The following is a 16,305-nucleotide window of genomic DNA, read 5'->3' on the forward strand; positions in this document are numbered from 1 at the left end:
TGGGGAGATACTGGGCCGCATCTAATGGAAATTCTTCACTTATATATTTACTTAGGACCTTATTGTCGTCTTTTTTTTTTTTTTTTTTTAGGAGAGGAGGTAATTAGGTTTATTTATTCATTTCTTGATGGAGGTACTGGGGATTGAATCCAGGACGTCATGCATGCTAAGGAGGCACTCTAACCACTGAGCTATACCCTCTCCCCCACTTACGACCTTATGAATGTTACTAGCTATATTACTTGTATTCTGCCAATTTTGCAAGATTATTGTTTCTTGCATTACCAAATGTGTGACTGAGCCTCAGATAAAATTAATGATGATTAGGTGACTTTAAATGATTGACCAAATATATAGTTCCATAAGATCAATGATTTTAATAGTGTAATTCGAGACATGGGAAGAAACAATAAGAGGGAACCATTTCTTGGACCATAACAGACTAGTGAGACAGACAGTCCAGAGGCCTTTGGATACTGTTAACAAGGTCTAGTCTAGTAATAGTACCCCGAGTGGCCTATCAATGAGATCCTCGTCTGACTTGGGAGTGAACATTCCCAGTGTCGTGGAACAAATTGGTCACAAAATGCCTTCCAACTCTTGGTCTAAGTTAAGACTGAAAGGGAAAGGACTGTAAAATAAAGCATGTTGTCCACCATCTGGTCTGTAAGAATTAAGTCACAACCCACTGCGTGACGACCTACGAAATACTCTGGAAGAAATTCAAGGCAAAGCTTAGGATGAAGCACTTTGTTCCCCAGGAAAACTGACAGAACTGGCCCTCAGACAGCTAGATATTTTTAGGAGAAATTTTTTACAACCTGGATTTTTGCATCTTTCCATGCTTAGAAAAGCACTAAAACCATCAACTAACATGTCTGTTCCTCATGACCAGCAGCAGTCTTCTGCTGAGAGATGTTCTTGAACAGCACACACACACCTTTGCCAAAACCACAGATACACTGACCTTGCCCCCTTCCCCGAGCTCTCTGAGACTGTCACTTAGGTTACAATCCTCAGGTTGGCTCAAATGAAATTTTTCCTTTCTTTCTTAGATTGCTGTTCATTGTTTTCATTGACATGACAAAGAACTCCTATCTAGAAAATATAAAGAAACCTAAGAGTCAAAAGCCTAAAAGACAAAAACCCAATAAAAATGGCAAAAGATCTGAACAGACACTTCATTTAAGAAGACATACAGAAGGCAAACAGGTACAGAAAAGGTACTCAATGTCACAAATTAAAACGGTGGCGAGATACCACTAGACACCCACTAGAACGGCTAAAATTAAGGACTGCCCATTCTAAGTGCTCGCAAAAACAAGGAGACACTGGAACTCTCATATCCTGCTGGTGGGAATAACCACTTAAAAAAAAAATTTGGTAGTTTCCTAAGAAGTTAAAAATATACCTACTCTGTGATATAAACGTTCCACTTCTAGGTATGTATCCAAGAGAAATGAACACATACAGGCAGAAAGATTTGTATACAGGACATTCTTTGCAGCTTTAGTTGTAATAATCAAACCTGGAAACAACCCCAGTGTCCATCAACAGGTGAACAGATGAACAATTATGATATATCCATGTGACGGACTACTACTAGCAATGAAAGGGGACAAGTTATTGGTACACGTAACAACATGGATGGAATTGGAAATACTGATGCCGATTCAAAGAAGCCAGACAAAAAAGGGCACATGCTATATAGTTTCTTTTATGTAAAAGTCTGGAAAATGCCAACAAATCTATAACAACAAAAAGCAGATCAGTGCTTTCCTGGAAATTTTGAGGAACAATGGGTATATTCATTATTTTGATTGTGGATTCTGCTTTCACAGATGTATTTGGAGAGCAATATTCAAATTGTACACTTTAAATATGTGTTTATTGCTTGTTAGCTGTAGTTGTATTGTAAGCCTCAGCAAAGCTGACACAAAAGTTCAGGGTGTGGTGGGGAGACTCACTTCAATCAGCAGAGCGGAGTGGTGAAGGGTATCTGTCTTTAAAAGAGCCTTGATGGAGAGAGAGAACCACCTCTGTGCACACTCTGGCTCTAAGAAAGGGAACGGCCCCACGGTAAAGCACCCTATTCACATAAGGTAGGAGCAAAGGAGTTCCGTTTTTATTCTGCAATTAAGTCAACGTGATCTCTAATAGCAGGCAACAGACAGAACCAAATTAAAGTTCTGCTGGTGGGAGCAGGGCTAATGTTAACCCTGTCAAAGGTCTCGTGTTGCAGGTCAGCAGCAATACTGAACTGCAGTCGCTGCAGAGGCCGAGGGGCTGCTGCTCGCCCTGCAGAACAAATTCCCCGCGATAAACCAGCCAACAGCAAACGCAGGAGGCCGACACTGCCCCAACAGGCACGTCTACGGCTTCATAAAGCAGCTCCCAGGGCAGCGAGGACTGCGCTCTACCTAAATCAGGCCCCACTGTTTGCTGACTGCTCACTGGATTCTCAAAAAAAAAAAAAAAAAAAGTCCCCAAGGAGGGGTTCTTGATCTGGAGTGTCTTAATTTCCAAGAGGATCCAGCTGGTCCCCTGATCTAGGGACCCTCTTAACAGTTTAAGGGACATTTGTGTTGATGTTTCTCTGATGAAGGGGAAGTGGGAAATGAGCTTTCAGCTCAAGGGAGCCCAAGATCCACGAAACGTTAAGAAAGCTGAAATCGTGACAGTTATTTGAGCCCAGCTAGAGAAAAAGGAGAATGGTGTTGGTAAAGGACACAAAATTAATTATTATTGATTATTTCTTTAAAAAAATAAGGGTCTGAACCAAAGAAAACATCAGCAAAATTAGTTATAGATGGTAGACATACAAACGTTGATATGGTTTTCTGTGTTTTTAAATTTTTTCTAAAGTAAAACTAAAATATATAAGCCAGTCAAAAAAGGTGAAGGAGCCTTGGCTCCAGGATACTTGAACTGAACCAGGTTAAAGCTGCATGATTTTCTCTGCCGTTTCATGTGTCTGAAGTTAAGCAAAGCAGCTACTGAAGACAATCGCTAACCTTCCTTGCACCACCCGAGGGTGACCTCAGCTCGTTCTTCTGAATTCCGGGACGCTTTCTCCAAACCTTCATTTCTACTGTTCTCGTCCCCCTTTTGCAAAAACTGGGCAGCGATCTAGCCTTTCTTCAGCTTTCAGAAATCTTATTAATTCTCTTTGGTCAACAAAAACAAGAAGTCAGCTTTACAAGGGATCCAGGAGGACTATCTTAAGATCTGTTCTGGTTCCAATTTAGGCTGACTTTCTTTCCTGGATGGAGATACTGTGGTCACCTGCTGCCATGTGTCTTCCCATAAAGACCATCGCTCCCTCTACTAACAACCTCTGCCCCCAACATGTGATGTGGGGCCTCCCTGCAGTATGTGCTCTTCCTGCTGATCATCATTAGGGCTCCTGCCTGACACAGAAATTAGGTGGCTGTAAAGCTGGGGTCTCTGAATGTACAGCCTGGGAATGGCTTGGAGGTCTTCCCTAACGTGCACTGAGGCCCTGGACCCCTTGGCCTCCTCCTGGGCAAAGAGGCCAACCATGCCCCTGCCCCCCCAGGAGGCCTTGTCCTCTTTTGCTCACCAACACAAGGTGGGCATGGCGAGGGGAGTGGGGAGCAGAGAGGAAGCACTTTGGTGGACACAGCACCGGGTGCCCAGACCTTGGGAAAAGGTCTCAGGTTGGCTTGAGGTCAAGGAGGGGACCCTATAAGGGCTCCCTTGACTTTCTGTTTGGGGAGAAACTTCTGAAGTCAAATGCTGGCACCTGGCTTCTCAGGAAGAGAGACCTCTTTTCTGCGGTCTACACCGTCTTTGTGCCGAGGAGGGCAACCAGAGATCTCCACTCCACTCAGTGCCTTAAAGGCTGTTGCCTCCTTTCCATCGGCTTCGTGGATTTGTTGGAGGCGCCACAGCAAGGGGACCCCCTACGGAGTGACATCTTGTTAAATGGCTCACCCAGAGCACAGGAGTGCAGGGGCCCGGACCTACCGACGCTGGGTCAGCTGTCAGCACGGCGCAGGTGCAGGAAAAGATACAGTTTGACCAAGAAACAACTGGAGAGAAGGGGCAAAGTGAGGATCCTTCACGTTGAAAGCGGATCCCAGTATCAAACGAACAAGACGAAAACAAAAGCATGAAAGAGAGAGACAAGGAGAAACGGGGTGTCAGGGGAGAGCCCCGCCGTCAGAAGCCATGAGGGCGCTGTTGCCGCAGCCGCGCAGCCCTGCTCGGCCAGGACGGCGCCGTCCAGGAGGGTGTCAACGAAGCACGTGCAGCCGTGAGCTCAGCCAGAGCCCCGGGCTCCCGGCAGTCTCACTCAGCCCTGAACCAACGCCCTCCTAGCAGCTGAGGAAACTGGAGCCCGGATGAGACGGTGGTCGTGCAGTCACTCACCTGGCAGAGCTGGACTTTGAACTCAAGGGTTCTAAACCCAAGCCGAAGCCTTCCTCCACTCTGCTTCCTCACGTTTGGGTATGACAACATTCCACGTGACAAGGCGCAGATCGTCCCATTAAGAAAAAGACACCTTTTGGGAGCCCTGCTGGCTTCATTCTCTTTATGCTGAATTTCCTGCTAAGCATGTTCACGGGCTGAACACTTCACATCCCAACCCTGACGGCTGCTTTGGCTGGGGAGGCTCATGCCTGTGAACGTGGACTGTCTGAGATATTCCTGCCTTGGCCCGTGGGCCATGTGCTGGTTTCTACCCACGAGAGTTCAGGTTTTGGGAGCCCAATGTTAGTAACCCCGGACCAGCAACTCTCACAAAAAGATAATCCTTTTGCATTGACCACAGTTACTTGGGTGAAGAATAAATGTGATGCTCCCTTCAAAGGCCTGAAACGCTTAACATCAGAAGGTAATTTATGTATACGAAGGCAGTGAAATGCAAGAATGCGCAGAACGGGGAATAAGAAGTGGGGTTTGGTCCCTGGTCTGTCATCAGTAGCCGGGGGACCTCAACCAGGCCCCTGAACTTCTTTGGGTCTTGGATCATTCCTTTGCTCTGCCAGCCTCACGTGGTTGCACAAAAAGAGAAAAATGTCTATGTCCAACAGACAAAAGGCTTGCTAGTCTTTAAGGAACACATACTGTATATGTGAAAGTAGCCTCCACCCGTTTTTTTTAGGTTTGGGGAGGAGCAAGGGCAATGAAGCGAGGGGAGCCATCATAACTTCTCTTCTGGGGTGTTGGTGACTCCCGAACAAGCTCTCCCCAAGACCCACCCCAGTTCTAAACATGGCTCCCAGGAATGGACAGGGACAGACGCACACCGGATATAACTTCTTGGTTCCCCACGTCTGGGGGAAGACAAGCCACCCTAAGAACTGGGAGCTGGTGCCAGCCTGAGCTCCCACCCGGGCACGCCAGGCTGGTGGAAGGTCATCAGAGGAAGGGAAGTGTCATTCTCAGTGTGGTCTAAGCCATTCACTGAAGGCCTAGTGAAGTCAGGAGAGGCCAGTAGGTCTCCTGTAGCCGCAGTGATGTTTCAGCTTCTCACGGAGGCTAGTCCGGCTGTTTCAGGAGAGTTCCTTGTCCTTGCAGGGTGGACTGGGGTTTTCCTAACAGGACGTCCAGATCCTCTTTCAGAGGTGGCTCTCTTTGTCCCACCTGTTTTGCCCCTCACTCGGCCCACCCACCCCTCTTTCACACTGGTCTCGCCTCTCTGGTGCAGCGAGAGAGCTGGGCTCTCCTGCATGCCAAGTGCGCCTTCCTCCAGACCACATTCACGTCTTGTGTGCTGGAGCAGTGAGACACGGCCTCACTCCAGACCCAGCCTCACCAGTGGGGCCTGCATGACTCTCTAAGAGGGGTTTTCCTGAGCAAAGGATGCTCTGTGTCCACATTAGCTCCTCCCCAGCCCCACCCTGGCCCACGCCCCTCCTCACCACCAAGACGTGCTCGAGAAGGTCCAGGTAGCCGAGGGTGCACTCTGTCCCGTAACGCAAGGCTCTGGTGCGCACCTCCTCACTGACATCAGGGTGGAAGGATGCTTGCTGGAGAGAGAAAGGAACGGGGACGTCTTAAATCAGGAAGAGGCACGTGGTAAGTGGACCAGGCAGCCAGGTGGGGTCCCCTGCCCAGCAATGTTGTGCAGCCCTGGACCCAGAGGCAGGAGTCCTCAATTCGGGAATTCCTTCTTACCTGGAGCGCCCTCTCTGAGGAACCTCTCCTGCCTCCCTGGGGAGAGGGGGGCCCTCCTCCACCTGTCTCCACTGCAGGATCTCTGACCACAGGTTGTGTCTTGCTTTTTAAAGTGCCCCTGGGCCAGGCAAAAGCAAGTGAATCTGGCCCCTCTTTCCTTCCTTTCTCACTGGCAGCCCCCTACCTTTTATTTAAAGGTAGGAAATTCCACAGGCACTAAGATGTCCAGGAAAGATTCATGACTGGGGCTTACAGCAGGAGCCAGCCCATCCGGGGATCAGCCTATCTCACTCCAGTGGCGGGAGGTGTCCTGCAGACCCCTCACTGCTCACAGGCTCACCACGCCTGGGGTCCTCACTACGTGACCTGACCACACCGCAGTCACGGTGAGTCTCCCGACCAGGGCCCTCCGGCTCCCGGGAACCTTCAGAGGGGGAGCTCCTCAGTCACTCAGAGGCGCCATAAATAACTCATATCACATTATACACGTCGAGATAAGCGAGCCGGGACATATAGTTAACACAGCATCGGGCCCTTTCTGCTTGTACTTGTGACCTGCAGATACATCATTTCAGACAGCACACCCATTCACAGGGTTGCCAGATGAACTGCAGAACAGCCAGTTACATCTGAATTGCGAACAGACAATGAAAAATTTTAGCTGAAGTATAAGACAGCCTGTTTTTTATGTGCTCAGTCTGGCAACCCTACCCACTTAGCCTTTCCTCCTGCTATACCCTTGCTCTGGAAGAACCAGAGAGTGCGTACAGGATACTATAAAATAGAAAACTGCAAATAAATCACAAATCAGGGCAAATACAAATCACACATTAGGATAAAATGTTGGGGCAGTAGGGGAATAACGACCAGCCTCCCCGCTTCCTCCAATCAAGGCCCCCTCTCCCTAGGAGGGGGGTATGTTGAGGGAACACTGGGGAACATGGTCCGTTTCCTGCCCCTCAAAGCATCCCAGGATGAGTGGGGATAATTCGTGAGGCCAGCATCTGTCACTTACAAGCTGGTTTGACTCAGCTGGGGACCGACGGGTCATGCCTTTAACTCCTCCCACGTTTTACTCCGCCTGGCTCCCCTGTGTCTCCCAGGGTGAGGACACAGCTGGTCTGGGGTGATGACACCCCCTTCCCCGGGGGAAGGCCAGGGCTATGATGCTTTTCAGCATCACCTCCCGTAGGTCACGTCAGGGCCCTCATGAGAGTTGTGTGGGGCTGACGGTGACTGCTGCTCAGTCACGGCTGCTGGCTTGGCTCTAACTTGCTAGAACCCTCTGGGAGAGCCATCTAGCAGTAATTAAAATGTCCTACCATTTGACCTGCTAATTCTGCTTCTGAGAATCTCACATAAGGATATTATTCAAAGCACAGAAAAAATGGATATGCCCAAAGATGTTCACTGCAGTAAAGCTGATGATTAAAAAAACGTACAGACAATCTAAATATCTGATAGTGGGGGAAAGAGTATATTCACAGAGTATTCTGTGGTCATTAAAGAGTCAGTTACAATGACTCACAGTAACACAGAAACAGTCATATAACATTCATTGGTATAGGAGATAGAAAATTGTCTCTAATGTAGACATAAGCACATGAAAGTAAGGCCAGAAAGAAACAGACACTAGAATTAACTTAGGGTGTAGATGGCCTTGTCCCCACTGGAGCAATTAGTGTAGTCCTCCCTGTGTGGTAAGACGAGTCAGTGTGTAACCTGTTGCACTTCCGTCTCTTCCCTGGCTGCCCCGCTCAGCCCCAAAGGTGGTGCTCGGATATGGCCATGTGGCCCTCTGCTTAGCACGCAGCAGGTTCCTCCCTGACCGCCCACTGCGCATCCCTGGTTTTCTGTATATTCCTGCTGCACTCCCCTTCTGGCAAGCGGCTTCACTTCCTTTCTGTGAAGGGACGGGGAATACAGGAGACCAGAGGAAAACTAAGTGTTAAGTCCCACCCTCACAGGAGCCTCAGGGCTCAGCGGTGACACCTGTCATCACACCTAGTACTGGCGTGTGAAGCCCCAGCTGTTACTGTGTCCTGCAAAACTACATGGCCCGATCCGGGCGTGGGGTAACAGTGAGGAGCTGAGACTGGGCAAACGGGGAATGTATTTCAACCCTTAACCTGCTCCTCTGAAAACAGGAGGACGGGTGTTAAGGAAGAGACGAAAATCTGAGCTGCCTTCCATTTCCACCTTAATCTGTTCAATTTCCCCCTTTCGTTTCACGTCTGTCACAGGGAGACCCAAGTACCCGACAGTCGTCAACCACAGCGACCTGGAGCTCTGTGGCTGGGAGGCCCCGGGCGGCAGCAGCAGCTGGCCCTGAACGCAGGAGACATCACTGCAGCTCTGGTTCTGACTGTAACAGTGTGTGACCTTGGTCATGCCACTTCATGTCTCCATCCTGTGTCATCATCCGTCAAATTAGGAAGAACTCCCCTTACCCTTCCCACCTAGGACCAAATGACAGAACGCACCTGCCAGCCCTTCAGAAACTAGGAGGTGCCCTGCATGGACACCGTGATGACGTTCAGGCCCCATCCTGCTGGGTCAAGGCTACTCTGACTGAGGCTGTAACCCTTTCGGGAGTTACCACTTCTGCCAGGGCAGATGCCATGGGGTGCTTCAAAACTGTACTGGTGGCCTTGGGAGAGTCAACACTCCCTGACCCAGCACACATGGTCCTCATGACAGTGGTCCTACCACCTTGCCACCTTCTTCTGCCCCCACCCCACCACTCCCTAGGCTCTACCCTCCCCCACACCCAGGAGACCAGGAAATGCAATGCTGTCTCCCAGGCCGGGCCCTCGCACGCCCATCCCTTCTGCCGCGTGACAGCCAGCCCATCCTACCCCTTAGAGGAACCTCAGAAGCCAGTGTCGGACCTGCCAGCAGCTCTCCCCACAGCTCACTTCACCACAGAGAAGGGCTCTGTTCCCGAAGCCCCCACACTGCAACAGCTGCTTTCCACCTTCCATGGTTCACCCCACCTGCCCGCCATGGCAGGGGGTCATCTCCCCATCACCGAGCAGAAGCCAGCGTCCCTGGGATGCAGCTATCCTGAGAAGGGTGAAGGGCTGTGGTGGGGGGTGCTCAATAGCAGTGGGGTGGGGGCTCTTAGGGGCCCTCTTGATTAATAGATAAAAAAATAATGTGAAGGTTGTAAAGCTCAGGTCTCCCCAGCTCCCTCCCCAAGCACCGCCTCAGGGTGGCCGCCCTGGGTGTCTCCCCAAGGATCAGAAGAACCTCTCCAGGACGTCTGGCCCAGAGAGCAAAAAGGCAGATCCCTGACGCTCTGTTTGGTTCCTCTAACTCACTCCGCAACCCAGTTAGGGCAACACCCCTCCTGGCACAGAGCAGCTGACCTATGGAGGCAGGAAAGGGCGCAGGCAGACGAGGGGTGCGGCTTTCCTTTGGAGGGCCTGGAACAAAAGGCCACAGTCCCTCCTTGCTACTGCTGAGCGGCTGCCCTCGTAGGAAGGCGTCCTGTCTACTTAGAACCGGGGGGCGAAGGCGACTGTCGGGGGAGCGTGTCTCGGCCAAGCACTTGGACTTGGCTCCTTCATCTCCAACATGGAAGAAACCTACATCGATCCCCTGGACCCTGAAAAGCTATTGCAATTCCCCTATGATAAAAACCACCAGATCAGGGCCTGCAGGTTTCCTTATCATCTTATCAGGTGCAGAAAGAATCATCCTGATGTCACACACAAACCGGCTACTTGTCCCTTCAGTGCTCGCCATCAGGTTCCTCGGGCTGAAATCAGTCATCATATCTCAAGCCGTGATGACAAAAGCTGCACTGAGCAGGATACAGTCAACCAAACCAGGAACCTTGGACAAGAGACTCTGGCTGAGAGCACACGGCAGTGCCCTCCTTGCGATGAAGACTGGGATAGAGATTTGTGGGAACAGAAAAGCACCCCTTTTGTCTGGGGCACAGCCAACTACTGTGGCAACAACAGCCCTGCAAGCAACACAGTTATGGAACGTAAGAGTAACCCGGCTTCAGGCATGCGCATTCCCAAGCCTCTGCCGTATGTTCTGCTGTGGGAAAACAGTGGGAATGCACAGTAACTGAACATCTCATCCAATGCCAGACCCTAGAAGACTCTTGCTTCTTCCTGCTACCGTGGGTTCTTCATTTTTTTTCCTCCTAATCTAATTATAGAAAGATAAATTGTGGTTTTCAAAAAAAAAAAAAAAAAGAACTGGGAGGAAAAGTGGGAGATTAAGTCACCAAGCAGACCCCACCGCCCTCAAACACAGAACCGCTCAGAACCACCTCCTGAGGGCTGGTGCACACCCGCCTTCAGCGCGCGTGCTGTTACCCAGGTAAAGGCACTGAGCTGCTCCCTTTCGCATGCGGCTGGCTGAACCCAGCAGCTCAGCCCTGACAGAGCACCGCCTACCCACCCAAAACAATGCCAAGGCCTCTACCTTGCAGGCCGTCAACATATCCGACACGGCCTTCCGGCTCAGGTTGGCGGTGGCAATCACGTCCTCCTGTCGACACGAGTTCCCAGCGGCCACGGCTTTGGCTGTTGCCATGGTGATGCCTTTTGTCATCCTGATGGATTCTTCAGGTGATGACGTCTTTTCAGGTACCTCTTTTGACTGGAATACCTGGAAGTTAGAAACCGAAGAGCTGAAAAAATCAGAAAGGGAAGGACAAGAATAACTTCTGCTTCTCCTACGGGGCTACAATGTCTGAAAAGCGAGCCAGTCGGGGGAGAAACCGTCAAATGGCAGGAAATTAGAAGTTTAATTTGAGTGCAGTCCTATCATTCTTGCTCTCAAGATTCTTGCGTGGATAAGCCTCGCATACCTGTACTTGGCATTCACGGGACAACATGGGGACGGAGACACATCTCCAGCGTTAACCCGTTCGCCGTTGGAAGCTGACACTCAGTGTTTATCAACTGCCCCCGGGGCAGGGGGTGGTGTGGCTTCCCAGGTCTCCTGCCCCATTCCTGCTGGTGCTTCAGCAGCTTCCAGAGACACTGCAGCCTCAGTGCTGGTTCCAGGGCAGGACTCACCTGCAGGCATCACTTTGGACTCAGCTTTCTCTCTTTAAGAGGGTGTGGGGCTGGGGGAAACGAAGTATTCAGTTTCTTCTATTCTTAGCCTGTCTTACAAATAAAACTGCATAACTGTGTGGAGGTGTTCATGTCAAGTGAGCCACGGTGACACTGTGAATTATTTAACACACACGCACGCACGCACACACCACCTTTAGAGAAGCTGAAATAAATTAACCATGGTAAGTGAATATCCCACTTTAAAGTTCCAGCTGCCAGTCAAGCCAGTGGTTCCTGCTTCCAGCCCACCTGCCTCGGCTCTGACATGAGTGATGGGTGCTCGGGCTGGCCCTGCACGCGAGGACACCCGAGCCAGGTGGGGTTGCGCTACCTTCAGCCCTAGGGAGCCGTGTTTCAGCAGGGAAATCATCCGTTGGGCAGAAGGGAGGACCCAGCCAGCATCTCTACTGTGTGCCAACCAGTGCCAAATGTCACTATCCTCCTAAAAATGAATAGCTGCAAACAGGGCACCCAGGACCACCCGGAATACTACAGATTAACGCACGTGGACAGAGCCCTCCACGCTAACGTGGGCCTTGGGTCACATGCTCCTTTGGAAACCTCTGTCCATGGAAATGTGTGATCTGGGTCCATTCTAAACCACGTTGCTCTACTTAGGTTGACCACGAGTCTGATCTCAAGAAAGTTCCAAATTTCAAATCTCCTTCATTGTCACCATGCAGCCCACCCATACCTGTCAGAACTTATGTCCAGACTTTTGTTAAGAAACACCCAGCCCGTGAGGGCAGGTGAGCCCCAGGCAGCACTGTTTTAAGGATACTGCTAAGTTTTTAGTTTCCTCTTTATGTGAGAACTACACAACATTAACCAAAGTAGGATTCATTAAAAAGTGGAGAAGAGAATCCAAGGCTCTACCACCAAAGCCCAAGAGAAGGGCTCAGGAGTCCCTGACACTCAGGGGCTTGTGGCCTTTGCCAGGTGATGCTCTAAAGAAGCAGAACTACTGGGAGCTAAGACAGGTCCCCACTCCCCCTCCAAAAGAGAAGCATCATCTATGATCAGATCTCCTATTAAAAAGAAACCTCAGCTTGAAACTACTCATTTTCAGCATATTTCTATTTCTAGGGATTTAGGATGAGTCACTCCACAGCCATCATGGGATCAAAAGAACAGGCGTGACCACAGTAACCCCAAGACACGCTCGCTCTCCAACGCTGGAACGAGGCAAGGGCGAACACGGGGTCCACGTCTCTGAGGTCAGACACCTCACACAGAAGGCAGCTGGATTTCAAAGGGAAATGTCTCAGGGAAAGCCATCCAGGTTTTTCTAAGAGCGAACCTCAGACTTCCAAACCCCTATGTGTGCAGCCGTGTGAGCTGTTGCCAATGGCAACAGGCACCAAGAGGGGCTGTGTGTGGTGGGACACTGTACACGTCATTTCAAATCAAGGCGAGTGTGTGCAGCCACCCCGAATGTTCCTTTTGCCAGGACCCTCCTGGAGTGTTTTCGTTTCATTCTGCAGTTTTAGTGGAATGAAACCTGAATAGTCCCAAGCGATATATTTCAGTTCACTTAATTACAAATCGATCCTAGCCAAACTCGGAAGTGGTCAGTTTCACACAGTGTCTCCATTATACAAAGCTACCAGCAGGCAGGTGAGAGGCCTCCTTAGCTCAGGGGCTCCAGGTAAAACCTCTTCATGCTAAAAATCTCAGAGAAGCTGCACTGGGGTTGGCTGTCGGACTCGGGGCCCGAGGGAGGTGACGGGTGGCTCCTTACTGTGAGCTCCTGCTTCATGTATTCGATGGTGGCCTCAAGCGCCCGTGTGCCCCGCGTGGCCTCGTCCTCCACTGCCTTCACAGTCTTGAGGAGGGAGGTGACATTGGTCACCATCACCTGCATGGGAAGAGGGGCCGAGAGAAAAGGGAGCGAGCTAGGTCTGACCCCTTCTTTTAGTTCCAGACCTAATGCCACAGGTAAAGTGCCTCCATTTAAGTGAGAAAGGAGCTCAGATGTACATCCTCCGTCACTCTTGAATGTGCCTCTCTCACTCTTGCACCCCCAGCTTGCCTGCCCCTGGCTGGGGCTCCACTCTACCTTGGCGGCCCCCTTGAGCTGGTACATGGAGGGGTCGTCTGCAGGCTTGCTGGCAGCTCCCTTGGTGGCACCAATGAGATCTGAAAGGGCCTTGGCCACGTCTTTGATGGCATTGATCAACACCACCTGAAAGAGAGCATGGCCCCGGGTGAGCGGGCTGCCCCGAGGGCACGCGGCCAAGGGCAGGGGGTGGCAGCCGGGAGGTGGGGCTCTCCATCACAGCCCCAAGTCTTCAGCACGGCAGAAGCCCCAGCAGCCACCCTTGGAGACTCTGATGCAGGAGTCTGGGTGGAGGTCCAGAATCCAGACTTGAAGAAGCTCCCCAAGGGAGGCAGGTGCTGAGCCGGGACGCAGAAGCCAGCTACATCTTGCAGGTTCAGAAACACCTCCCAGCTGCTGGCCCTGCTGACCAGTTGCCTGTGAAGGCGGCTAAGCAGACACCCGAGGAGTGACACCACCCACCTGAGCCCGGAACTGGGTCATCCGAACCACTGAGCACAAAATGCAAGCCTCCTGCCCTGACCCACAAGGTCCCCGTGGCAGCCCGCCTGCACCCCCAGCTTTGGGTCCTGGGGTTCTGACTCCCTCAGCGTGCTACCGGCACGTGGGTCTGTCCTTCCTCTGCATTGGAAATCCTCCCTCATTCCTGCTTCAAGGATTCTCCCGTTGTTCCTCTCTCTGCCTGGAACCCGGCTCTCCCCATCATTCAGGTCTCAGCTCAGCTGTCATGTCCTTGGAGACCCTTCCTGACCACTCGAGCTGCGAGCTTACCCCCATCACAAGCCCATCAGCCGGCCCTGTTTTGTTTATAGCAGTCAGCAGTATGTGGAATTACTTTATTATGTATGTACTAATACGTCTGTCTTCTCTCCTGGCCTGGGCTTCTGTCTGTTGTGTTTTGTACTCAGACCAGGGCCTGGCGTGTACTGGGCATTCAGTAAATACGGAGTGAATGAGTACACAGATATACCCCCACGTAACACTGGACGTAACACAGGATTTTCACTCTTCTAATTGAACGGAGACCACAGGCCACCTCTTCTGTACGCTAGACTTGGAATCCCAAGTCCCAGGCACACTTAGGAATTACCCAACATTGGGTGTGACATTTAAGTCTTCTGGGTCCGGCAGCTACAACAACAACTCCTACTTCTGTAACAACACCAACTTCCCTTCACTGAGGGTTGTGTTCCTGGGGCTGAGCCAAGCACGATGTACATGATCTTGTTTCACTCTCACCACTGCTGTTTCCAGTGAGAACTACGATGCTCGTGTCCACACTCCCAGAGCCCGGGGAACGGCAGGGGTGAGATGCGGACCCTGGTCTGTGATCCCAAGGGCCACAGTCTTCACCTCCACAGGGTATGAAGCTCTATGGCCCCCACTCCTCATCTCTAAAGGGGTCCGTGGCACCAGCCTTGCCTGTCTCACTGCACTGCTGCCGGGATGAACTGGATAACAGACGTGGAAATGTCTAAGAAACTCGAGCATCCCAGACAGCTGTAAGCACAGCAACGCTGTGACTGGACACCCTCTCCATCCCCATCCCGTGCTGTCTCACCCACAGGGCACACGGGATCTCTGCCAACCTCTGAAACCACAGGGCAGGTCAGTTTGTGACGGGGCTCATGAGGAGGGCGGCGGTGGGGACCACACACTGGCTCCTGAGATCGCAGAGGGCAGGGGCAGCCGGCAGGTGTGTGGCCAACACCCGGTGTTCACTGCCCCATCTGGGTCCACTGGGCAGTGACCAGTGAGTGGGTGCACTTTTCTGAGGGGATATTTTCCACTGGTGGTCTCAAAAGAGGCTGGAGCTCTCGGGCATGCAGACCATTTGGGAGTTAAGACTCTACACAATCCGATACATTTCTCTGTGTGCAAAGATTTAAATCCTCTCGGCTGACTCACTTCTGCTAAAGCTGAGCCAGGCTCGGGGAGAGCGTGGGTTCCAACCCCCCGAGCGGTTTTTGGGCTTTTCCTTACTCCACGGGGGTAACAACAATACCGAGGCCTAGACTTCTGGGAATGCTTGGAATTCCAGAGGGCAGCCAATCTGAGCTCTGATGTTATCAAAGAGAAAGCCAGCAGGAGTCAAAAGGCAACGCACGGAACGTTTCCCTCACGGAGTTCTGCTCCACTGGAGAGCGCCGGGAAGGGAAGGGTCACTGCCGCGTGGGAGCCAAGCCCGCGGCCGTGTGTTCCCCAGATCGGCAGCTGCGGCCAACACGGGCGCCGGATGGTAGGGGTTCTCTACCCAGTGCTGTGCCAGTGGGCCTAACAGGCTCCCTACTGAGTGAGTATGGTTTAAGCAGTGAAAACTGAAGTGTTTATCACTTAATGGTGCTGAGGTTGAAACCACAGAGGGATCGTTCAGCTCTGCACTCGGGAATGGGTAGGCTCCCTTAACGATGGCCATGGCTGGCTGTTGGTTCAACTATGGTTCCCCGCCTTAGGATATGATGGGCCAGGCTTGGGCCAAGGACCCTGAGATAGCATCAGTGATGCTAAACCTGGGGCAGAGAGTCAGAGCGCGGGGGGCCCTTCCAGCTCCTCTCCCTCCTCCCCTTCAGCGCCAAACTTGCCCAGCGGCTGCCTATACACGCTGGCTTCCTTCCTCACCGGCCTGGCCACTCCTCACCACCAGTCCTGGCGGGGCGGCACTGCCCTCCGTGACCCTGGGGCTGGGGGCCGGCTCTCCCACATGCATCTTCCTTGCTCCTGGGCGGTGTCTCGGGTGGGCTGAAGCACTCCCTCCTCTCGACACCAGGCCCCCGGCTTCCCTCTGCCCTGCTGCCGCTGCTGCTCAATCTCCATGGGCATCTCCGTCACCTAAGACGGTCCCAGCTGGTGGACTCCTCAGCTGTGCCCTGACGCCTTCTTCTGCCCCCCCCCCCCCGTGCCCTTCCTTCCCTGCAGTTGCAGTCACTGTCTGGTAACAACCCCTGACGCCACGTCCCCAACCTTGAGCAGGCTCAAGGCCACTCACTCGTTCCATCTGTGGGTCCCTCCATA

The 16,305-nt window shown here is 51.9% G+C and overlaps 2 protein-coding genes across 7 annotated transcripts in view; one reads left to right on the forward strand and one right to left on the reverse strand.

The window, feature by feature from the left end:
- Positions 1-16,305, reverse strand: part of TLN2 (talin 2) — a 396,032-nt gene that overhangs the window by 22,514 nt on the left and 357,213 nt on the right. For all 6 annotated transcript variants that reach the window (XM_032481038.1, XM_032481036.1, XM_032481034.1 and 3 more), the window contains 4 exons: positions 13,294-13,419; positions 12,976-13,092; positions 10,594-10,779; positions 5,892-5,999 (listed from right to left, as the gene is read on the reverse strand). In XM_032481038.1, the coding sequence (XP_032336929.1) occupies positions 5,892-5,999; positions 10,594-10,779; positions 12,976-13,092; positions 13,294-13,419 (537 nt within the window). The remainder of the gene's footprint in view (positions 1-5,891; positions 6,000-10,593; positions 10,780-12,975; positions 13,093-13,293; positions 13,420-16,305) is intronic.
- LOC116664072 (gametocyte-specific factor 1-like) lies at positions 8,183-10,361 on the forward strand. Its single transcript, XM_032481040.1, has one exon. The coding sequence runs from the start codon at positions 9,727-9,729 to the stop codon at positions 10,228-10,230; it is 504 nt and encodes a 167-aa protein (XP_032336931.1). The 5' UTR covers positions 8,183-9,726; the 3' UTR covers positions 10,231-10,361.

The sequence above is a fragment of the Camelus ferus genome, chromosome 6 (genome assembly GCF_009834535.1).
Source record: "Camelus ferus isolate YT-003-E chromosome 6, BCGSAC_Cfer_1.0, whole genome shotgun sequence".
NCBI lineage: Eukaryota > Metazoa > Chordata > Mammalia > Artiodactyla > Camelidae > Camelus > Camelus ferus.

What these genes read in the sequence shown, in the direction of transcription:
- LOC116664072 (XM_032481040.1), top strand. Translation starts at nt 9,727, where the DNA reads ATGGAAGAAACCTACATCGATCCCCTGGACCCTGAAAAGCTATTGCAA.